Source organism: Myotis lucifugus, unplaced genomic scaffold, assembly GCF_000147115.1.
Source record: "Myotis lucifugus unplaced genomic scaffold, Myoluc2.0 scaffold_664, whole genome shotgun sequence".
Taxonomy (NCBI): domain Eukaryota; kingdom Metazoa; phylum Chordata; class Mammalia; order Chiroptera; family Vespertilionidae; genus Myotis; species Myotis lucifugus.
The window spans coordinates 229,882-254,972 of NW_005871712.1; the positions used below are offsets into that span (position 1 = coordinate 229,882).

The 25,091-nt window shown below is 43.7% G+C and overlaps 1 protein-coding gene across 1 annotated transcript in view; it reads right to left on the bottom strand.

Moving 5' to 3' along the window:
* The window catches only part of FAM47E (family with sequence similarity 47 member E), a 25,539-nt gene extending 782 nt beyond the window's left edge, over positions 1 to 24,757 (bottom strand). Inside the window, exons 1-7 of the mRNA XM_014447494.2 lie at positions 24,585 to 24,757; positions 21,486 to 21,855; positions 17,666 to 17,805; positions 15,391 to 15,541; positions 13,269 to 13,454; positions 6,621 to 6,770; positions 1,568 to 1,645 (exon numbers count right to left, since the gene is read on the bottom strand). Of these exons, the coding sequence (XP_014302980.1) occupies positions 1,568 to 1,645; positions 6,621 to 6,770; positions 13,269 to 13,454; positions 15,391 to 15,541; positions 17,666 to 17,805; positions 21,486 to 21,855; positions 24,585 to 24,757 (1,248 nt within the window). The remainder of the gene's footprint in view (positions 1 to 1,567; positions 1,646 to 6,620; positions 6,771 to 13,268; positions 13,455 to 15,390; positions 15,542 to 17,665; positions 17,806 to 21,485; positions 21,856 to 24,584) is intronic.
* Positions 24,758 to 25,091: the final 334 nt, after the last annotated feature.

Sequence of the window (25,091 nt, forward strand, 5' to 3'; positions counted from 1 at the left end):
AACTTCAATAGATTCCCTTCTCTCTTTTAGTCAAAATCTTATTGATAAAGTAGAGAATATAGCACGTAAGAAGAAAAGGATTGAGTGACAGGTGTTCTCAGAGGACTCAGATGTAGCCAGGAACGTCATCTCTCTTTAGTTACTGCAGCTAAAAAAGTATAGCCAGTGTGTCAAGCATGCTTCCTTTTGCCCAAAATTGAGCTAAATGTTCACATACAGAATGGATGAAACCAACAGGGGACAAATCAGAATGGAAAAAAAAATGTTTTGCCACTAAGAATGTTAAGATAGAACTATGAATCATTACAACATCAAGAGCAAATAAAGATTATAGAGTGTATATATAGATATATATGTAAATATACATCTACATAGATACATAGTCATGGCAAGAGGAATATATATATATAGAGATACATTTATATATCACATAATTATGCTTAAGTATACTTACATATATTATCTAAATATATAATCATATAATTATGTAACTATATAAGCATATTTTATATATCATATATATACTATTGTGACCTTATATACAGTCTATATAGGTTATTATAAGTGCATAAATGTATATAAGTATATTAAACATATATCATTGATGCTGAAAGCTAGAGGAGAAATTTCATCCCAGCTATGTAATGGAGTCTTTCAGCACCATCTCTACCTCATCTTCTAGACCTCCCCTCACCTTGCCTGATTTAACTTTGAAATCAGTCTGTACCTGAGCCTGGTAAATATATTTATTTGTCAGTAAGTATAAGCTATTGTTAATTCTTGGGAAAAAAGAAATTCTGTATCCCATTTCCAGGAACTTCGACCATCTTGGCTACATGGCCGCGAAGCCTCTGTGGGCTGAGCACACAGAGGACACCGGCAAACACATGACTTATTGCTAGCTCTGCCTCTGGCTGGGCTGGTGCAGAACTTCCTGCTAAATGGCCCAACCTCCCACTCCACCCGTTACGGAGTCTTCCAAGGGGGGCTGCTCCACGTGGGAGGCAGCTGGGCCAGCTTTGCAAGTTAAGGGAGGGGAAACTAGACACTAGGCAAAAGAGAAAAAGGGGAAGAGACAGAAGACCTTGGTGGGCCCCAGGAAGTGAATTTTTGCTCTGGTCTGTTTCCACGTGAGGCCGACAATGTGATATTGTCAATGCCAACCCCATTTTGTCCTGATACAAGCCACAGCTCTTTGTCCTTAGATATGGAAGCAAAGAAGCAAAGGAAACTTAAACACTTCCTAGAGAATTCAGTGTTTTAGTAGCAGCCAGAGTTTGCATGGCGCATGCCCTGTGCATAGTTCCTTTACTTTGGTCCCATTAAGGCCAACCCCAAGGCAGGTGCATCAGCAGGGAGACAACACATCTGACAGCAGAAACCAAACTGGCAGAAGAAAAAGAGAAAATGCCAAATCCTATCTCTTGGCTCCTGTCTGAGGAAAAGCATCTTAGCTCTTTCTTCCAGGGGCCTGCGTCCTGGTGTTTTGATTCTGTCAGGGTGCTGAAGCCTTCCCATGAACAACTGAGCCCCTCAGCAGGTCTTTCTGAAATGACCCTTTACTCACACTTGGCATCCTGTGGCCCTTCCTTAGAATGAAATCCTTAAAGGCAGCTGGTCCATGAAGTTTTGCAAACTCCTCCTCCTAAAAGAAAGTTCACATTTTAAATGAACAACCAGCAGTCAGAAGCTTGATTTCATACTTGTCCTAATTAGAAGCATCTGACTCTTTATAAAATACCTCAGGTGTGTAGGTTACATTCACAAGTTAAAGAATACAAAGGCTTTCAAAAGATGTACAACTTTCTCTCCTTTCCCTACCCCTTTTCTAACCCTTATATTAAGGATAACTCATACATTTTAGCAGTTAGACAATTATTGACCTAAACTGTCTGGAATCTAACCAACTTAAGAATAACAATTGTGATACTATGGTTTACATTATTCACAAAGATATATGTAGCCCTATGTTCAATGCAGCATTATTCACAGTGACCAAGACATGGAAACAACCAATAAATGATTGGATAAGGAAGATGTGGTACATATACAATGGGATGCTACTCAGCCATAAGAAAAGATGAAATACTGCCATTTGGGACAACATGGATATATCTTCAGTATATCATGCTAAATGAAATAAGCCAGAAAGAAAAAGTCATGAACCATATGATTTCACTCATATGTGGGATATAAAACTGAAAACAACAAGTGAATAAACATGAGAAAACAAACAAAAATTCATAGAACAGACAACAGGGGTCAAATATATGGTGGTGGAAGGAGACTTGACTTTGGGTAGTAAACACAATGCAATAAAAGATTATGTATTATAGAATTATATTTTGAAACCTATAAAATTTTATTAACTAATTTCACCCCAATAAATTTAATTTAAATATATATTTGCTTTTCTTCTTATAACTGGCAGAAAGCCCCCCAAAATCCCTTGGATTTATCAAGTGATAAGAGCCACAAAGGTTAAAGGAGAGCCTTTTGTTATTCATAACAAACCCCTTTCGATACAGGGGAGTTTATATTCCTGAGGTGACTTTTGGTGAGCCCATAGGTAGTCCCATGAAGGGGGCTGGTTGCCAGAAGAACCAGCCATGTGAAGAGAGGGTTGACACGTTCAGCTCCACCTCCCAATGGCCAACCATCAATCATGCCTGTGTAATGAAACCTCAATAAAACCCCAGAAGGATGAGGTTGAGAGAGCTTCCAGGTTGGTAACCATGTGGAGGTTCTAGGTGTGTGACACACGTAGAGAGGGCATAGAAGTTCCATGCCCGCCCCTTCCTACATCCCTTGTCCTATGTATCTCTTCCATGTGGCTGCTCCTGAGTGTGCCCTTTTATAATAAAACTAGAGGCCCGGTGCACAAAAATTTGTGCACTCGGCGGGGGGGGAAGGGGGGGGAGGGTGTCCTCTCAGCCCGGCCTGTGCCCTCTCGCAGTCTGGGACCCCTCGGGGAATGACCACCTGCTGGCTTAGGCCCGCTCCCTAGGGAATTTGGCCTAAGCTGGCAGTCAGACATCCCTCTGGCAGCCCGGGAGCTCTTGGGGGATATCCACTTGCCAGCGGAGAGCAGGCCTAAGCTGCAGTCAGACATCCTTAGCATTGCTGAGGAGGCGGGAGAGGCTCCCACCACCACCGCTGTACTGGCAGCCATCAGCCTGGCTTGTGACTGAGCAGAGCTCCCCCTGTGGGAGCGCACTGACCACCAGGGGGCAGCTCCTGCATTGAGCATCTGCCCTCTGGTGGTCAGTGTGTGTCATAGTGAACAGTCATTCCCAGTCATTCTGCTGTTAGGGTCAATTTGCATATTACCCTTTTATTATATAGGAGTGCCTGGCCATCCTGAGTGAGGGGCTGATGGCTATTTGCAGGCTGGCCACAGCCCCTTCAGGGTAGGGGCTCCCCTGGGGTGCCTGACCAGCCTGGGTGAGTGGCTGATGGCTGTTTGCAGGCTGGCCACAGCACCTTCAGTGTGGGGGTCCCCACTGGGGTGCCTGTCCAGCCTGGGTGAGGAGCTAAGGGCCGTTTTCAGGCTGGCCACACTCCCTTCAGGGTGGGAGGGTCCTGCTGGAGTGCCTGGCCAGTCTGGGTGAGTGGCTGATGGCAGTTTGCAGGCTGGCCAAGCCCCCCAGCCACCCAAGCTCCCAGTGGAGGCTGGCTGGAAGCAGGTATCTGGGATTTATTTATCTTCTATAATTAAAACTTTGTTTCCATGAGTGGAGGCCACAGCCGGCTCAGGGCAGGCGAGAAGCTTGGCTTCCTCCATTGCCCTGGCAACCAAGCCTCCTGCTTGCTCCAGCTTGGTGGCTGCCGGCTGCCATCTTGGTTGGGTTAATTTGCATATAGTCGCTCTGATTGGCGTGGCTTGGGGTGTAGTGAAGGTATGGTCAGTTAGCATCTTTGTCTTTTATTAGTGTAGACTAGAGGCCTGGTGCACGAAATTCATGCACGGGTAGGGTCCCTAGGCCTGGCCAGCGATCAGGGCCAATCAGGTTCCCCGTGTCCCCGCCCGCACACCACCACTGCGAAGTTCCCCCCACCTCCCTGCCTCCTCCTTCCCTCGCTGCCACCATATGGTTCCCTGCTTCCCTGCCTCCTTCTTCCCTCACTGCCACCACATGGTTCCCTGCCTCCCTGCCTCCTTTCCCCTTGCCACCTGTGCACCCCGCCACAGGTGCTGGTCGCCCACCATGTTCTGCACCTCCCCCTGGTGGTCAGTGCACATCATAGCAAGCGATCGAACTCCCATTCTCCTGGTTGAACTCCTGAGGAGACACTTTGACTAATTAGAATCATTTGACTCTTTATAAAATACCTCAGGTGTGTAGGCTACATTCACAAGACCTGCTGAGGGGCTCAGTTGTTCATGGGAAGGCTTCAGCACCCTGACAAAATCAAAACACCAGGACTCAGGCCCCTGGAAGAAAGAGCTAAGATGCTTTTCCTCAGACAGGAGCCAAGAGATAGGATTTGGCATTTTCTCTTTTTATTCTGCCAGTTTGGTTTCTGCTGTCAGATGTGTTGTCTCCCTGCTGATGATGCACCTGCCTTGGGGTTGGCCTTAATGGGACCAAAGTAAAAGGGAACTATATATATACACAGCCTTTTATATATATAGATGGTAATCTGATACATAAACTGTTTTCCTGAGTTCTGTGAGCTGCTCTAGCAGATGATCGACTCTGAGGAGGGGGCTGTGGGAACCTGCGATGTATTTAGCCAATTGGTCAGAAGCACATCTGAAATGAAGGCAGTCTCATGGGACTGAGCCCTTAACTTGTGAGATCTGACTTTATCTTCAGATAGATAATGTCAATATTACATTAAATTGTAGGACACCCAGCTGATGTTCAGGGAATCAGAGAATTTCTTGGTGTGTGTGTGGGAGGGGGGGAACCTAACACATGTGGTGACTAGAGTTGAGAGTGGTAGAGGAAGAAACAGAAGTGTTTTTCTTATTCAACAGTATATTCACAATTTTTAGATCTTAACTCCAAAAGGCATGGTTATCAAAAAAGACTTGATCCAGTCCCAGTATCTTTGGAGTATTCATGCATTCATTTGGTTTTTCCTTTCATTTATCTGAATTTAAAAATTGGATATGTAAGATTATATCATTATAATTCAGTTCTTTAAGACCATTTCACCTTCCAAACAAAATCAGTAGCAGTCAAGACTCATGTTACCAGAAAGACAGCAATGTCATCATAGTGACTGTCTCTTACTAGCACAACCCTGCACCTGTGTCTTGTGAATTGGGGTGCCATAGCCAAGTGGCCCCCCAATTCACAGGTACACAGGTAAATCAATCTTCAGGTATTACAAAATTGTGACTTATAAAAATCATTATAGAACGACTCTGTTGCTTTAAATCATTTTTGTGTCTAAACTGTCTGATAAACCATCTTTTACTGTAATCGTTCTATCAGCCATATTTCCAAAATTTATATATTACTTCTTTTATTAGATTTTGCTGTCAAAATAAACTATTTTTGGAAAATTATTTGTTTTTAACATTTAGTCTTTAAGAATATATTTCTAAAAAGAGAACTTCTAGATACTTTAAACAGAAAATCTTGTAACTATTTTTCTTTTAAAATATTTGAGAATGGTTTGTTATATTTTAAAAATGCAAATGAAATAGTTTTATGTTATGTATTAAATTCACATAAATTTAGATAGGCAGCTCCAAAAACATACACCAAGAAATAGTGCTGTATATTATTTACATTATTATCTCACATCTCAAAATAAGAATTTCATGCCCAGTACTAGAAAATATTAAAATGACCATCCTTCCTCCAATCTAAAGGAGGCAGCTGATGAGTGATTTATGAATGAATGAGTAGCCAAATTTGTATCGCATTTTACTTTTTCAAAGTGTTTTCACATTGAGATCTGGGAGAAGTGTGGGGTCTATTGAAAAAGGGAAGTGTTTCACACGTATTCTCATTGGAGTCCTGCACAAGTGTTGTGTCACCATCTCCACGTTTTCAGGACTGCAATGAGGATCTTCTTTCCATTAGATACCTGTACACAAGAGATCAGCAGGCAGAGTTTATTTGTAGTAGAATTAGAGCACATTTTTGTTGTTTGTGATATCAGCCTTTATCCCTCTCCTCTCAGCTCCTGCAACTCTGCTGAATTGCATAAAAGAAGTTTCCTGATTGCAATTTTGAAATTCTTTAATATTCATTCACTACGGATAAAAAATTTTTTTTAAAAAATAGACCTCACATTGTGTTACTCAAAGAGAACCCGTGACATTATATCCATTCTGAGTACTGAGGTGGTCCTACCTGGTCACAACACCCTGTGGACAGCCAAAGTATCCATGAACCCTGGACCAAGCATGGTAGAAGTACAGTGAGTAGTTGCCCCATCTTTGGCGATATTCTTGTCCACCATGAAGCCAGGAAATTTCCAGTCTTGCTTATTAGACATTCCCTATCTAATGACTTGGCAGTCTCATTGCTGGATTCCCTATATAAGCTATGAGACTTTCAGAAGCCTCTGCATTAATCAGAGACTCCACCTGCAATATGAGGGTGTAGTTGCACTGATAACGTTTAGTTCAGATGATCCACAGCATACACACATACCTGTTTCTTCTGCTCCTTTCTTAAATTCTCATCTTTGTGTAAGGCCTTGGGGTCAATCAAAGGTTCATCTGCTCTTTGTCTTTTCCACAGTTTTGGGTGCAGATACCAGGATCCATACTGCATCTTCACGTGCTTTGGTTTAGAAGTATTCTATGGAAAATAACATAATTCCCAGTTTCATTCGTTGTTGTTTTGTTGTGTGTTTTTTGTTTTTGGTGTTTTTGTGTGTTTTTTTGGGGGGGGTCATTTTTATAAAAATTTAGCTTATGAAAGCAATTTTGAATTTATTTTGAATTTATGATTTATCCTTGCCAAAGTATTTTATGAAGCTTCAGTATGCTTTGATTTACAAAGGTAACATGAAGAGTTTGAGATTGAGAAAATAATGTGGTGGTTAAGCATGGTCTTTGGATTTAGAGATATCTGGTTTCAAATCCAACTTCCTCCACTTAGCAGATATTAAAGTCGCCGGGCAAGTTACTTAAATTCTTCATCTGTAAACTAAGATAGCAGTACCCACACATAGGGTTGTTGGGAAGATCAAAGGAGAGAATTATATAAAGCAGCTAGAAATCATGTAAAAATCACATATTTCACCAAAGGGTAATGACTTTAAACAACCTTCAGTCAACCAAAATGATAAGTTACTAGCCCAACACTGTGCTCAGCCTTGTAAAAATGCTATCCAACACCCATCTCTTGCCTCTTTAATTAGAAGAAAAAGGAGGGCCCTGGCCATTGTGGCTCAGTTGGTTGAGCATTGTCCCGATTCCCGGTCAGGCACATGCCCAGGTTTCAGGTTGGATCCCCAGTTGGGTGCACACAGCAGGCAACTGATCAATGTTTCTCTCTCACATCAATGTCTCTCTCTCCCTCTCCCTCTCCCTTCTTCTCTCTTTGATATAAATAAAAACATATTTTTTAAAAAAAGAAGAAAGAGGAAAACAACTAGATGCCATTCCTTTCTTTCTCCCATTTCTCAGTAGTGCATCTGTTGGTTCCTGCTGGATATTATGGATACTATGGATACAATAACCACATATTGTCTCATCACAAAGGGGAGGCGGGGTCTAATGCTTGGGAGCGACAAAGATACAAGAAACACAAAGATCCGGCCCTTCTCTCTTCTCACTCATATTTATTTTTATTTTTTAATATATTTTATTGACTTTTTACAGAGAGGAAGGGAGAGAGATAGAGAGTTAGAAACCTCGATGAGAGAAACATCAATCAGCTGCCTCCTGCACATCTCCTACTGAGGATGTGCTCGCAACCAAGGTACATGCCCTTGACCGGGATCGAACCCGGGACCTTTCAGTCCGCAGGCCGACGCTCTATCCACTGAGCCAAACCGGTTTCGGCCTCACTCATATTTAAACTATGAGGTGGAATGTGTCAGGCATCAAGGGTCCAGCCAGATGCACCTGTCTAAAGCAGAGAGGATGGAACAGGACAGAGGGAGGGAAATCCCTCTCCTCAGATCTACATTAGCATTGTGATCCCTCCGTTCCAAGCATACGAACCTTCTGGCTGTTTCTAGAGCACTCCCTTCATGCTTTTGCCTCAGGGCCTTTGCACGCACTATTCCTTCTGCCATAATGCTTTTTACTCAACACACCCACACGACTTACTCCCTTACCTATTTCATGCGATCTTCTCAGTAGTATACTTCCTGACCACCCAGTTTAAAAATTATAACCACCTCACAATAGTCCTGTCTTCTTTCCCTGACTCATGTTTCTCAATAGCACTTATCACCATTTGAAATGCTATATATTTTTCTGATTGTTTATCTCTCCTTTCACCCTCTAAAATGCAAGCTTTTGAGATTGTTCCCTGCTACATCCCCCTGGCATCTAGAACAATACTTAGGATACAATAGGTGCTCAATAAGTAATTGTTGAATTAAAGCCCGATTCCTTAATTTGGGCATTATTGATATTTTGAGCTGGATAATTCTTTGTAGCACCCCCCAAATTGGGATAACCAAAAATGTCATCTCCAGACATTGCCAAATATCCCGGGATTGGGGGGCAAAGTCACCCTTGGTTGAGATCCACTGAATTAAAGGAAGGAGGGAAGGAAAGAGAGGGAAAAGGGAAGGAAGAATTATTGAATCTACACTATGTTATGTTCTTGGGTGACTGGTCTTCTTTCAAGACTCAGCACAAGCATGGTATCTTCTATGACGCCTTAACTGTGCTTGGTGAAATTGATTACTTCTTCTGTCCTGTACAAACCATGACATCATTTCACTGTAGTTAATCATTTACCTGTTGATCCTACTGGACTCAAAGCTCCTTAAGTGCAGGAGATAGTCCTTCATTTGCTCCCAGCACTTTTTGGCACATAGTAATAGATGCTAAGAATTATTTTTTGAATGAATGTATAAACAAATGGATGAATGAATATACTAGGGTAATTCATTCATAGAGGCACATATGAGGCACAGATGGCTGTGAGAGATTAGCAGTAAGAATAAATTAATGTCAATCAAAGGACCAGGAGAAAACCCATGGAACAAATTGTCATGTAAACTGTGCCTAAAGAGAGATACAAGCATGTAGACATTGGAAGAGGGTAGTTCAGGCAGAGAGAATATTGTGAGCAGAGGTAAGGTAGTGGGAAAGCTCAGAGTCTTAAAGAACACCAAAGAAAAGAGTACCGCACGCCTGAGAGAACATGGGGTAAAAAAAATACACGTGGGGACTTCCATCTGAAACAGGGTAAACAGATTTGCCTTCCCACCTGCAACAAACAAAAAAACAAACACACACACACACACACAACCAACACAATATTTTTTTAAAAATGTGTTTACGACACTGGACATCAAATAACAAAACACCATGATCCCTGAGAGACAGGAAACGAACAAGATAAACCCCACAATTGACACGGCTCACTGCCTGGATAGTTTGCAGGCCACAGTGCAGGGAGAGCCCAGGAGGAGCCCAGTGGACTTCGAGTTGAGGAGACAGCACTGAAAATCCAGGAAGATGAAGGCAGCTACCATTTGCAGTCCAGACTGCAAAGAAAGGGAATTCCAGAGGTTTGCACAGAGTATCTCTCTGTGCATGTGTGGGAGGAAATTACCAGAGGTCCGGGAAGAAAGCAACCAAAGGATTAGAGAGAACAGTGCCCAGCACGCATGGGGCAGGGGCAGTGCCCACTGCCTCCTGAGAACCTAAGGATTCACAGGACACTGGGTAGAATACACTGGGTCCCGCCTCAGCAGTAGGGAATCAGCCGTGGACTGAACATTACTTTGATCCTTCACAACAGATCTTAAAAGCAAGACCCAAAGGATCAAACTTTTCCAAATAACTTTAACTATACCCTAAGACAGTGGTTCTCAACCTTCCTAATGCCGCGACCCTTTAATATAGTTCCCCATGTTGTGGTGACCCCCAATTTTATTGTTACAAATTGAACATAATTAAAGCATAGTGATTAATCACAAAAGCAATATGTAATTATATATGTGTTTTCCGATGGTCTTAGGCGACCCCTGTGAAAGGGTCGTTCGACCCCCAAAGGGGTTGCGACCCACAGGTTGAGAACCGCTGCCCTAAGACAAAACTTAAGTTTATAAGAACACAAAAATGCCCAGCACCCAAAAAGATAAAATTCATCTACTCAAATATCACCAGGCATGTGGAGAGGCAAGAAAACATAATCCACAACGAGGAAATAAATCAAGGAGTAAAACATATGCAGAAAAAACAAAGATAAGGATGACAGAAGATTTCTCATTGGAAACAACTCAACCAAGAAGACAGTGAAGCGACATCTTTAATAGCAACTCACACAGAACCAATAAATATGTTAGAATTAGCAGACAAGAACATTAAAAGAATTATAATTCTGTAAGCTCAAAAGATTAGGTAGAGACACAGAAGATATATATTTTTTTATTTTTTAAAATATATTTTTATTCCTTTTGACACCAAGTCCAACACTCTTGTCACTGCTCCTCAGCTGCCCACCAGCCAGAACACTGTCCCAGTCTTCTCACCCTGTGGCCACAGACCAGAGCAGCAGGTACCGAGGGCTTCCCAGCCATCCCTGGGTGTCCCTGCCCTGTCCCTGCTCCACTCACTTCCAAGTACCACTGACTATGAATGATCAAGATAATCATGACTAGGTGGGTTCCCCTCCCACATGGCTAGTAACGTTTATAGCATCTTTAAGATGAAATGGATTACTGTATTCACAATAAAGGAATAAAGGGAAAAAAATATATATATATTTTTATTGATTTCAGAGAGGAAGTGAGAGGGAGAGGAAGAGAGAGAGAAAAACATCATCGATGATGAGAGAATCAGTGATTGGCTGCCTCATGTGCCCTGACCGAGAATTGAATTGTGACCTCCTGGTTCATAGGTCAACACTCAACCACTGAGCCACACTGGCTAGGCCAGAAGATATATATATTTTTTTAAACCCAAGTTGAACTTCTTAAGATAACAATTATAATGTATGAGATGAAAAATACATTGGCTAGGATTAACAGCAGGTTGGACATAGCAGGAGGGAAAAACATTAGAGAATTAAAAAATATAACAATAGAAACAGAGAGAAAAGATAATAAAAAACTGAACAGAGCGGCAATGAGCTATGAGACAACTTTATGCAGTCTAACAACATGTAATTACAGTCCTGGTGTTACAGAAAACCAGAGAAGAACCAAGCAATGCTTAGAGAGATGGAGTTACCTTTATTATTATTATGTGCGGGCCCAGAGGAAAATGTCTCTCAAATTCTGGGTGAAATCACACAGGAAGCTTCCTGTATTTATACCATTTTACCTTCTTTGTCTCCCAAATATGGGGTTTTTTCCGGTTCCCTTTGCAAGTTCTTAAAGGGCCCTATGTGCTGGGGCTTTGAGATCTCAACCAAAGGCTTGGCCTGACACCAGCACTGATAACTTCGTCTGGAGAAGGTTTAATGGCCTCTCTGAAATGGGAGTAGTCTTATTTTCCTTATTATTTAAGCCAGCAAGCATTTATAGAAGCCAGAAATAGCAGGGTTAAAATTTCAAACAGCAGTTTTTATATAAGATGGATGCTTCACTGGGAGTTGGGTTGAGAGACCAAAAACTGTTTTTTTAAGAAATAACAGTAAAACTTTTTACAAAATTGATGAAAACTATAAACCCCTGGATCAAAGAGACTCAGCAAACCCCAACTACAAGAAATATACACCAAGGTATATAAAGATCACATTACTCAAAAACAGTAACAAAGAGAAAATGTTAAAAGCAGCCAAGGAATAAAACATATCCAGAGAAACAAAGGTAAGGGTGACAGATGATTTCTCACTGGAAACAACTCAAGCAAGAAGACAGTGAAGCGACATCTTTAAAGTTCTGAAAACAAACCAGCAAACCAAACACTGGGAACCGAGAATTATATAACAACAAAAAGCTCTTGAAAAACCTAGGCAGACTAAGGCTGTTTTCAGACAAACGAACGCTGAAAGAATTCACCACCAGCAGGACCATGTGGAAATAGATTTTGAACTTTTGCACAGTGACCCTCCATCTGCCAGTCAAAAGTTTAATTTTGGCAATAACCACCGTGGTTTATAAAGAAGAGTTTGTGCAATTATTTATAAGTACAAGGAATTGAGCAATTTCATTCAGCCCAGATTCAGGATCAGCAGGGGTTCAGGCCGCAGGTGTGATGAACATAATTTTTCCAGCAAGTTTGCATTTTACCCTTTAGAAAGATGAGAGGAAAATGGAATAATTTAAAGAGTTTATATCAGTGATGGACTGCATAGTTTTCATAAACCTTATGCAATAGAGTTAGGGATAGAAAACATCATGTATGTAAAAATAGGTCAGTCAATTGTGTTAGATTGTAAAGGACAAGGTTAATATGTCCAAAATGTTGGAAATATAGTATAAAAAATGATGTGTAAAATACAGAGAGTAGCTAAAGATAATATATAGTTTTTCACTTTTAGAGAAAGGAACTATCTCCCCACCCCAACTCCCATTTAGGCACTCAAGTCTTTGTTGGATTGGCACATTTGACTTGTGTGTATATTTGCACTAACACATTGTGTAAAAAAGTGGAAAAGCGCTTAGGGGCCCACAATACTTCCCTTTGGAACGTAGTGTGTTATTTCCCCTCTCTATTACCTTGTTCTACCTTCACAGGAAATTGGTATTGGGAAACTGAGCAAGTTATTAATGATCAGGCAAGCACGTGATCAGGAATGATGGTGTGTGGTCAGTTAGACTCCCCTAAAAACTCAAGAATTCTTTGGACATAAAATGAACAGTGTTCATGGTCATTAACTGCAGCATTTTACTGTTGCAATAATAAACATTCATATATATTTCCACTGACAGGATTTGAACATATAAAACACATAAAGAGATTATCTCAACCTAGAAAACACATAGAATACTAAAGACTCTTCAGATATGAACAATAATGCCAATTGACATGCCTTGATTGTATAAATGACTTTGTTATATGTATTAAATATTCACTCACTTAACAAATATTTATTAAACATTAAAAAATTTCAAGAATTCGACTGAAAAAGACGGGTGCCCCTTATAGTACCAGAATTTGAGATTTTAATAAAACTTTAAATTTGATTTTCAGTCTTCTCCCCTGTTGTAATTACCTTAGGTTCTGGCTCTAGTTCCTGGAAAAATTCTGACTCCTGCTGTTTCCTGAGCCCGTCTCCCTTCTTTAGTTCCCCAGGAATCTCGCCGAGCTTCATCGGGCGGAGCGTATTATGGCTGACTCCCCTCTCACAGTTAATGTCAAATTGCTTCATGATGTACTCTTCATCAATCCCCGAGCTTCCCTGGAAGAATATCACATTGCACAAGTCAAGGACAGATGGCGAAATGCTCCTTGCTTTCTTCTTTAATCTAAGGGAGTCATTTGACCATGGCTGGAGAAGAGGTAGTTTGGAGAAGGAGAAAATGCTCAGTCAGCATTCAGTGAAGACAAGAAGTATAGTTGACCCTTGAACAACAGGGAAGGGGGCTTAGGGGGGCTGACCTCCAGCACAATTGAAAATCCTATATAGCTCCTGACTCCCCAAAAACCTAACTACCCTTGATATTTGCAGGGAGGGGAGGAGGGTTGGTTCTAGGACCTTCCCACCACACCCCTCACACACCCCACAACTCCCCAGCCTATCCCACCCCCTGCCATGCTCAAGTCCCTTCTATAAAATGGTGTAAGTCAGCCCTCCACACCTGGACTCCCAACCATGGCTAGAAAACAGTATGGGCATTTATTTATTTTAAATCTGGGTATAAATGGGCCAGCACAGTTCAAACCATCTTGTTCAAGGAGGTCAACTGTATTTGGGGCCTGGAGGACTTTGCCTTAAGAGAGAATTTAGGACCTGCAAGAAGCAGTGAGTCCCTGAGGGAATGAATGGGCCTGGGGAAAAGTCAGTCTGTTTGACCAAAGAAATTTCTCCAATCCTTTAGAGCAGTGACATCCCTAGAGGTATTCTCCAGGCATGTCTAGAAAAGTGTATGTTCTGCTCGCAGACCCTCATAAGGGAAGCTGCCCCATCAGGGCTCCCGTTGAAGAAGGTGTTTTTAGTCACCCATATTTTGTGCACAGAACAACCCCTTCTGCTGCCTTCTCTGGGCCACAGCCAGTGGGAGTGGAGATGGGTACATAAAGAGTAGCTAATCGGTAGGCTGACCCTTGACCTATGATGTGGCTAAAAAATAGCTTAGATTTGAAGGGCAGCAGAACATGCCACTCCAAAATATGCCTCTGGCATAAGAACTATTTTGAGTTGATGGTCTTGAGACTCAGCAGACAAACAGGAAAAGCACTGGAAACAGGATAAGAAGTTACCCTTTTGTAAGAGAAATTTACATTTATAGGGAAATCTCCAGTTGTAAGGGTGTCTCACTCTCTGTACCAGGAAGAGAAGGAAGACTCTAAATCATAAGAAACGCTTATCAATGGAGAAGGCACATACTTAAGTCTGCATAGCAAACCTTACTCTAGTTTACCTACTTTTCCTGGTCATCTCCTTATAACTGGCTCCCCACACACTTCTTTCTTTTGTCTTGTGCTGAAGATGGTATTCTAAGGGCCTGAATTCTAAGCCACCTGGGAGAGTTACTCATTTTTCCTTGGGTATTGCCCATGTATATATGATGTATACATGTTAATTAACTTCTGCTTATTTCTCTCTTGTTAATCTGAATTTTGTTATAGGAGCCCCAGAGAGAACTTAGAAGACTAAAAGGAAAGTTATATTTTCCTCCTCTACAGACTCAACACAATCCCACTTTAGAAAACATAAATTGGGGAGCACAGAGAGAATGAGGCCATTAGCAACTGAAGCTGATGTTGGGGTGACATTCATAGAGAGGAGCCATGAAATAGAGTCAGGAACATAAAGGGAGGAGTAGCATCGAAACCAGGGTGAAATAATGATGAAGCAGAAATATAGCAAGCAGAGTCAGTGAGGTAAACAATAACGCACGGAAGGAAAGTATAAGCTAATGCTACGGAGAAAACACCACAGGTGATGTGATGGGGCCCGAGGGAGCATAACTGAGGTAAAGATGAGGCCTTGGTCATAAGGGACTGAACACCAGGCTTGTCACCTGTAGAAAACACTTCTATGATAAGTGGTGGGAGAGTCATAAAGGTTCCTTTATGACTTTGTTTGACGTACATGATAGCCAAACACTGTTTTTTAATAAAAGTAACTTTGAATGTGACTTTAAAAGTTGTAAGTATTACTACTAACGTACCATCGAAGCAGCCCAGTCACAGAAGTCTCTCACTGATTTGTGGACGTTTTCATAAGGATTAGGACCATCTTTGTGGAGCGAATCCTTTGCACTGGGCTTCTCTTCAGAAAGCGATTGGCGTGGCTTCTTCGACAGAGGAGTCTTCTTGGGACTAAAGACAATGGGATCATCAAATATGATCACTACAATATGAGCCACCATGAATCCAAATGGATTTCAAAAGGTATCATGGAGGAAAGCAGATCATAAAACAAGTATTTCCAACAGTTTCTTGCAAGCTCATACTATTTAAATTTTTCAAAGATTCCATTCCTATTATCAATAACATAAAGAGAATGACATGATTAGTTATAATTTTACCATTATAAGGTGATTTTTAAGATGATGAGTACCAGTACTAAGACATGTGCCAGGTAAAAGCGTAAATTGCTATGCTTGGAGTCTGCCATGGCCTCAGACAATCTTGACAAGTAGGAAACATCCTTGACCCCTCTCTCCCTCATCCCTAAAATCTAACCTATTAATAAGTCTGATGGATTTTAGTTCTGTCTTCTCTGGACTCCTGCAAAAGGCTCCTCACTGGTGTCTCTGAATCTTCTCTTAGGATCCCCAACCCTTAATCCCTAAACCATTCTCTAAACTGCAGCCAGAATAGTCATTTCAAAATATAAATCTGATCATAATCAGCCACTCTTCATCCTTGCTTATACCCTCGTCAATGGCTTCTTTTTAGGAATTGAGATAAATTTACAGACCATAACAACTAGCGAAAGGCTCACTGAGGGCCAAGAATTTAAAGATGCTCCCAGGGCCACACCGACCCAAGGTTGGAGTCTCCAAGGGGCTCCCTTCACATAACGCTGCTCCCTCTTCCCCACCCAGGATCTGAGCAACTTGAAAAATAATACAAATTCTTACTGACAGCAGCCACATTGGAAGACATGGGTTTAGGTCCAAGGGGACTTGCTCACTGAAACCCAGAAATGGGTAGACTGTCCAATCCTGGCCTGAGCAGGGGGATTCCCTCAAGAAGGAAGAAACAGAGGAGAACTTGCTTCCCAGTGAAAGGGCAGAGCTGAGATGAGTGTCCTCAGTTGTTCTCCCCAGATTTACCAGGGGGTACACTCAGGGGCCAGAACAGTAGAGTTCCGGTCACCTTGTGTCTCACGCTCACAAACATGTGTAATTTAATACAGTGCATTTTCTCTCACTCCAGGTAGGTAACTTGTGCAACTAGCAAAGCTCTACATGTCCCTTCCGAACACCCTGACCATGGTTCTGGGCCCTGTCGGTGGTCTGGGTGCCGTGGATGGGCTTCTCCCTAGGACACCTGCAAGTGCCTGCAAGTGACACCAGTTAATTTCAAAAGTCAAATGCATATCCCACATCTACTTATGTCAAGTATACATATTTCATTGCATTTACATTTTTAACTAAATATGACATGAGTTGGGAAAACAAGAGTTGTTTCTATGGAAATTAAGCTCGGTGCTTTAGAAAGATTCAATGAAGGTGTCATTACTGCTGCGATTTATGCAAAAAAAAGATGACTTGGAAATCCAAGCAGTAGACCCATACTCAAAAAAAGGCTTTATACTGTGAATGCAGTTATGTTCTAGGGCAGCGGTTCTCAACCTGTGGATCGCGGCCCCTTTGGGGGTCGAATGACCCTTTCACAGGGTCACCTAAATACATCCTGCATATCAGATATTTACATTACGATTCATAACAGCAGCAAAACTACAGTTATGAAGTAGCAACGAAAATAATTTTATGGTTGGGGATCACCACAACATGAGGAACTGTATTAAAGGGTCGCGGCATTAGGAAGGTTGAGAACCACTCTTCTGGGGTAAAATAAGGTGCTTTAAGTACTTAAGTGTCATCTATATTAACTTTTTTTTGGGGGGGGGGAGGGGTGGCTATCCAATTAACTATTGGTCCCAATCATGTGACTAAAAGGGCTTCTGCCATAAATAACTCAATGAGCCATTTTGGGCCAATTAATCAGGCTGTCTGCAGTGTATCTCTTCTCCAGCAGCTCTCACCGAGTCATGTGGACACGCTGGTGTTTGCTCCATTGCTGGCTAATTAACATCCATTCAATAAAAAACCACTGTTTAGAGCAGGACTCAAGGCTCCTTTCCCTCATTCTTGGCAACTTAGTTACTTTTGCTTCTCTAAATGATTCTAAAAATGAGGAGCTTTGAGAAGGACACTCCTAGAATGCTTCATCAGGTGACAGGAATAGGCGAGGGGTTAGAACAATACTTACGGCCCCAGGGAGGCTCGGGTGGGACGTTTTTCAAGCAGTTTTGTGGGTTCCTTGGTTTTTTTCTCAACACCCTCACAATGAGCCCACGCGTCCTCCAGTTTCTTGTCAGGATCCAGCACTTGCAGCACCCTTTTTAAGAGCTACACACAGAAAACAGTTTTGGTGGAAAGAAAAATGTGCTGAGAACGGGGGCCCTTTGCTTTTCCTTTCTAATCAGTCAAAGCACTCCCTGGTTTGGGTGCAGATCCTGTGCTGGGTGCTAGGTGAACCTCCATCCCCTAGCTCAGTGTCGGCAAACTCATTAGTCAACAGAGCCAAATATCAACAGTACGACGATTGAAATTTCTTTTGAGAGCCAAATTTTTTAAACTTAAACTATATAGGTAGGTACATTGTTATTAACTTAATTAGAGTACTCCTAAGGCTTAGGACGAGCCACACTCAAGGGGCCAAAAAGCCGCATGTGGCTCTCGAGCCGCAGTTTGCCGACCATGGCCCTAGACATTAGGTAGGCAGTCCGTAGACCAAAATTCCATCGCCTCTAGGTGGAGTGGTCTGCCCAGGTCCCCATCTGCCCCTCTGAGTATTTCTAAAGAATGTCTGTGTTTTTTGACTGTCCAGCATCCATTCTTCCTCCTACGAATGACAGTATCTCGATTTTTCTTTGGAGATCCATCTCTCTTTCCACTCTCAGATCGAATGGTCTGAACTGGCCTGACCCCATTCTCACTTCACAGGCAGGCCAATCCCATCTGGACTAACCCACACTGGTTTTAACGGGCACATAACCCAAGTTGGACCCACAGGAATTAAGATATGGAATTTTGCTGAGCCTGTGCAAAAATAAATACTCTTTTTTTCTGGGTAGAATTTAAATCTAGAGCTGCTGATGGTCATCACAGCACCATAAAAAGAGATCTGGCCTCAAAAAAAAAAAAAGCCAACACACCTAGTTGGGAAGTCAAACATGGAAATAAGGGCACAATCCCATGAGCCATCTGAGGGTATATGGAAATAAGGGCACAATCCCATGAGCCATCTGAGGGTATATGAAAACAGTCTGTTTGCCAGGACTCAGAAGCTCTGGCTTGCAGGAGGCAGTGCAGGAAAGCCTTGGGTGGAAAATAATTGGTTAGAAATTCCAGGTGTCCTTTCTATAGACTTCTCTGCCATGGATCATTCATTCATTCATTCATTCAGTATGCACAGACATTTACTTAGTGTCTACCATATGTCAGGTATTGGTAGTACACAGTAGAAGACACAAAGTCACTGCCCTGCAGAGCTTTTATTCTAGTGAGGAGCCCAGTGGGGACAAGTGCTATCCTATATAATAAAAGCCTAATATGCTAAGTGTCCGGTTGTCTGGTAGGCCATTCAACCAATCAAAGCGTAATATGCTAATGATATGCTAAGGCCGCTCAACAGCTCGCTATGACATGCACTGACCACCAGGGGCCAGACAGTCAACCGGTAGGTTAGCTCACTGCTGGGGTTAGCAAGATGGGGCAGACACGCCCTGGAGCCCTCCTGAAGTCCCTCCCCAGCTGGCCAACCTCCCGTGTCCCTCCCTGGCCTCAATCATGCACCAGTGGGGTCCCTTGGCCTGGCCTGAGCCCTCTCGCAATGAGGGACCCCTCAGGGGATGTCAGAGAGCCAGTTTTTGCCCAATCCCAGGCTAAGGCCGAGGGACCCCCCTGGTGCACAAATTCATGCACTGGGCCTCTAGTGTTGAATAATAGGTCATGGTAAGGACTAGAGCATGAGGGTGGAAGGGAAATGTTATTTTATACAGTCTAAGTAGGAGGCATTCCAGCAAAGATCTGAAAGAAGTGAGGGAGTAAGCTAGGCCAGTGGTCGGCAAACCGCGGCTCACGAGCCACATGCGGCTCTTCGGCCCCTTGAGTGTGGCTCTTCCACAAAATACCACGTGCGGACGCACACGTACAGTTCGATTGAAACTTCGTGGCCCATGCACAGAAGTCAGTTTTCAGCCTGGGCGAGTCTATTTTGAAGAAGTGGCGTTAGAAGAAGAGGGAGTACGTTCGCTGAGGTTGACCCCTCAGATTGAGGACATTTTTAGCAAAGGCCAGCTTAGGAGTACCCTAATTAAGTTAATAACAATGTACCTACCTATATAGTTTAAGTTTAAAAAATTTGGCTCTCAAAAGAAACTTCAGTCGTTGTACTGTTGATATTTGGCTCTGTTGACTAATGAGTTTGCCGACCACTGAGCTAGGCAGACATGCGAGGCAAGTGTCCCAGACACAGGAACAGAGATCTGAATTGGAAATGTTTGTAACGTTCACAGACAGAGCAGGCAGGGGCCGGAGTGGCTGCACCGGTGAGAGCAGAGGGGTAGGCGGCCAGGTTGCAGGGGGAGCAGCAGAGAGGCAGGCAGAGAGCAGAACACACAGGGCCCCTAAGACACTGCCAAGGACTTCCCTCTGAGTGAGAAGGGGCCGCTAGGGGGCTTTCTGAACAGCTGTCGTGCTCGCTGTGTAGGAACAGACTGCAGGGTGGGAGCAGGCACTGCTAGTTCCCCGCCCAATATCCATTCTGCTCTTTTGCTTTAAATCTAAAACACTTGTTCCGTATTGTGTTCAACACTGCAATGCCAACCAAGAGACTCGATTTCCTAGACTCCCGAGCATCTGGATGAATGAGCTGTTTACGGAAAAGCTCTCACAGTTGACCTCTGAACAACACAGGGATACGGGGTGCCAACCCCTGCACTGTCGAAAATCCACATAGAACGTCTAACTCTGTAGTCAGCCCGAAGCATCCATGGATTCAATCAACTGCAAATCAAAAACAGTATTTTAGGTCCATGGTTGGGAATGTGAATATACTGTTTTCTATATGCAGTTGGTTGAATCTGCACAAGCGAAACCCATCGCTAGGAAGGGCCAACTGTATTCATTGAAAAATCCCCGTATAAGTGGACCTGGGCAGTTTGATCCTGTCCAAGGGTCAACTGTATTTGTCTAATTTAAAAACAGTCAGCTGGCATGTACCTTTAACCTTTGTCCCTTACCCCTTCTTGTTTGAAAGACCACATGCCTGGTGGTGTGGAAGCCTTTGGAGATACAAGAACTAGAGACAATAGAGTGGTGAAGACCTGGAGGGGTGGGTGCAGGATAGAGGGGGTCAATGGGGGGGGGATCACAAACAAACAAAGGGGACAACTGTAATATTTTCAACAATAAAGATACACTTTAAAAAATGCTAATGTGGTAGTTTAGGACTTTCTAAATTAAGATGCCAATCTGCAACATCCAATGAAAACCAATGAAGATTTAAAAAAAACAAACACAAAAACTAGAGACACATGCTGAGGATTATGGAGCTGCCGCCCACCCCTAGACTGACAATTTGATGAATTTTCCCTGTGACCTTTCTGGTTCTCATATGCCTTATACCTATCAGTTCGTAAATACTTACGGACACCTCCCAAGACCAGGTTTAAGTGACAGGAGTAAGACTGAACAATCCCACCACCCCCATCACATTCCACCCCCCAAAAGTCCCAGGCAAAGTAGACTGGTAGAACCTTCCAGGGAAAAGAAGTCTCATGGTCCCAGCTGCTGGACTGTGATAAGCTGTGCAGCCTCACTGGAAGCAAAGGGAAATGCTGCTGAAGGGAGGCTGCTCCAAGCCCCATGAAAACCCTCACCCTGGGAGACACTCCTCGTCCTCTCCTCCTTACAAGCTGTCATCCCCCAGGGGGAACGCCCCAGCTGTCCAAGGAGAATTCTTTCTAGCGTCCCCCCTCCCCCACCTCCTGAAGGCCCTCCCACACCCGAGGACAGGCGATCACCTGCGGAGGCATGCTTTCCTCCAGGCCGGGGTAGCGAGCCAGGGGATGCCGGGTCAGCTGGGCTTCGATTTCCTCCAGGAATGCCTTCCGGGCCTGCTGGGCTGCCGAGAGCCTGGAACACAGGGCTGCGCCCGTGGGCAGGTAGCTCGGCCTCTTTGTGGGGGGAGGCCGGGGACCTCTGCTATACCTCTGGGGGGCAGGATGCTCCGGAAGGCCCTGAGTGATCATATTCTCACAAGAAGGGCAGCCGTACCTGAAGTCATCCAGTCCCTTTTTCACAAACACCCACCGTTGCGTGCTCTTGAAGATGGGATGTAACTGCCTGTTCTCGTGTTTCGTGGAAAACCGGGAAGGCAAATTCTCTTTACACCTGAAAGAGAACATGTCAGTATATGGAACCACAAGGACCCGGGTGGGAGAAGGCTGAGTTAATCACACTCCTAGTTCATGGCCCGTTGTCACTGGTCTGTGTACGGCCCCGCTCCTGTTTTCCTTGTTCTATGTAACCCCCGTATCCCACTCTCATCGCTCTCCCCTGCGTAAGCAGAATCACTCTAACGGATCTGTAATGCACCCTTTTGTTTGTACACATTCTTACAATGCCTGTGTTACCCTTTCCTGTGCATGTATTCTTGATTTACATAAATGGTACTATTTGTTTACCAGCCCAATATTATGAAGGCCTATTCATGTCACTATGTGTAACTCTAATCCATGATTATCAGCCGCTGCCACCACAGTCCATCTGTTCATTCTCTTTGTAAAGGACACTCACAGTGGCGGCCCCTTCCAGGGCTCCTTCCTATCGGTTTAAAGGGAGACAGTGCAGTGGGAAAACCTGGATCCCAGTGACAACTTGCCACTAACTAGCTGAATGACCTTGGCATTTTGTTTAACCTATATTATCGTATGTATCAACATCCTGAAAAGAACAATATCAAAGATATGGAGAACAAATTAATGGTTGCCAAGGGAGCCCCTTTAGTTGCGCTACCCCTTTAAATCATCATTCCTTTCCCCACCCCCAACCCTTTTGCAACCACTAATTCAGCGGTTCTCAACCTGTGGGTCGCGACCCTTTGGGTGTCAAACGACCCTTTCACAGGGGTCGCCTAAGACCATCGGAAAACACATATATAATTACATATTGTTTTTATGATTAATCACTATGCTTTAATTATGTTCAATTTGTAACCATGAAAATACATCCTGCATATCAGATATTTACATTACGATTCATAACAGTAGCAAAATTACAGTTATGAAGTAGCCATGAAAATAATTTTATGGTTGGGGGTCCCCACAACATGAGGAACTGTATAAATGGGTCACGGCATTAGGAATGTTGAGAACCACTGCACTAATTCCTTGAGATGAGAAAACAGTTGTGTATCTTGATGTGCACATATGACAACATTTTACAGAACTATACGCACAGGAATGCAAGTAAAAACTGGTAAAATCCGAGTAAGGTTTATAGTCTAATTAATACATTGTGTCAATGTAGATTTCCCCCGTTGCCACTGTATTATAGTTATGTAAGAAGGAACCACTAGAAGCAGCTGGGGGAAGGGTACTTGGAATCTCTGCACTGTTTTTGCAACTTCTTGTGAGTCTATCATTACTTCAACACAAAAGGTTTGTCAATAAGAAAGAAGGGAAAAAGTTTGAAAATGGGCGATAAAGGGAATTCCCAAAGAGCTTATAATTGCTACCACGTGTCCAGTGCATACCGCGTGTCAGTAATGATAGATCCTCCCTTCCCCCAACTGGTGGGCGGGGTATGACGTAACCTGCAGCCCAGAAATACCTGAGTGACTAACCAGGTACCTTATATGGACTATACATTGGACCACCAATCCACACCTGCCAAATACCCTAAGCCCTTGTCCTATATGGACCATGCAGTAAGCCACCAATCAGTGTGCGCTGAGTACACTAAGCCCCCCACCCCTTCCCATTCCACCCCTCAAAAGGCTGCCCACCCCTGCACCTGTTGCTGTTCTCCCCTTGCGAGACAGCCCGGCAGGTGCTTCTCCTCTAATAAAGCCTGTAGTCCTGGTTTTAGGCCTCCGTCTGATTTTTCAAGTAACTGCTTCACCTGTACTCTATCGGTTACTCCTCACAACAATCCTATGCAACTGATTGTGCTGATTGTCTCTGTTTTATTTTTTTTTAATATATTTTATTGATTTTTTTACAGAGAGGAAAGGAGAGGGATAGAGAGTTAGAAACATCGATGAGAGAGAAACATAGATCAGCTGCCTCCTGCACAGGGGATGTACCCGCAACCCAGGTACATGCCCTTGACCAGAATCGAACCTGGGACCCTATTGTCTGCAGGCCGAGGCTCTATCCACTGAGCCAAACCGGCTAGGGCTGATTGCCTCTGTTTCACAGTTAAAACTGAGCCCAGAAGGAGCAACGAACTCGCCTAAGGCCGCCTTGCAAGCCAGAGGCGCTCTGGCCCTGGACTCCAGCCTTTCCGATTCTAGACTTGGGGATCTTTACCCACGTCGCCCAGCCCCAAGAGCGCAGAATTCCATTCTCACAAGCTCAAGGAATCAGCAAAGGAAAAAAGCCCTGGCTTCTGCCCGGTGGCTAAGACACCACGCCCTCCGAATGGCAGCGGACCGCCCTAGGACCCGAGGCTGTCCCCAAACCCAGGCGCAGCTCGCCCCCGGGTGGCGCACGGCTCCAGGCGCAGCCGAGCTCCCGCGGGGCCCGGGGTCCAGGTGGCTGCCTCTGAGAAGGGTGCGCCTGCACTAAACCAGGCTCCACAGAGGACTCTGTGGCCATCAGGTTCCCATCTGGGATTGGTATGTTAATCTGCATTCCCTGGGGGTTGTAAGGATAACAGGGAAAAAGTGTCCTTTGCGATAAACAGCGTTGAGCGCTGGTTATTTTATATTATAATCATTTATGTGCTGGGGACCTTGAAGAGGAAAGGCAGGCCGGCCTGCAGCCAAGCTCCGAGTGGCCCTCCGCCACCCACCACCCCAGCCCCGGCCCCAGCCCGGCCCCTGGCTCCGGCCCAGCCCGGGCAAGAGCGGATTCCAGGCGCCCCCACGCGGTACCCACGGCACCCACGGCGCTTACCAGGACCTGCCATTCATGCCGACCCTGGTCAGCGGAGTAGGCCTGAACAGTCGCCTGCGGTCAGCCATCGTCGCGCTCTGCTTCGCGGTGACCGCTGAGCCCTTGGCGTTAGCGACCTCTGGTTCTGGGGTCGCTAGAAGACCGTGAATAGGTACGCGGGGTTCGGATTCCATAGGCGCGATATGCCTGGGCGCCCCTTTTTTCCCTTAAATTCTATTCTGTCTGAAATTAATATAACTATATTAGGTTTCTTTTGGTGCATATCTGCCTGATACATTTTCCTTTATACTTCTCTAATCCAAGTATTTATCCTCCTCTCATTTAAATAAAAAATCCAGTATTTCAGAAAAAATATTTTTGTTAACTACACTAATTAGACATTATTATTAATTGATACAATCCACTTTTTAAAAGAATACTTATATATTTTCTTTTTTCAACGATCTATTGTATTTTATAATAGTCATTTTCTCCCTTTTTACCTGAAGTACACGCTTTAAGAATTTC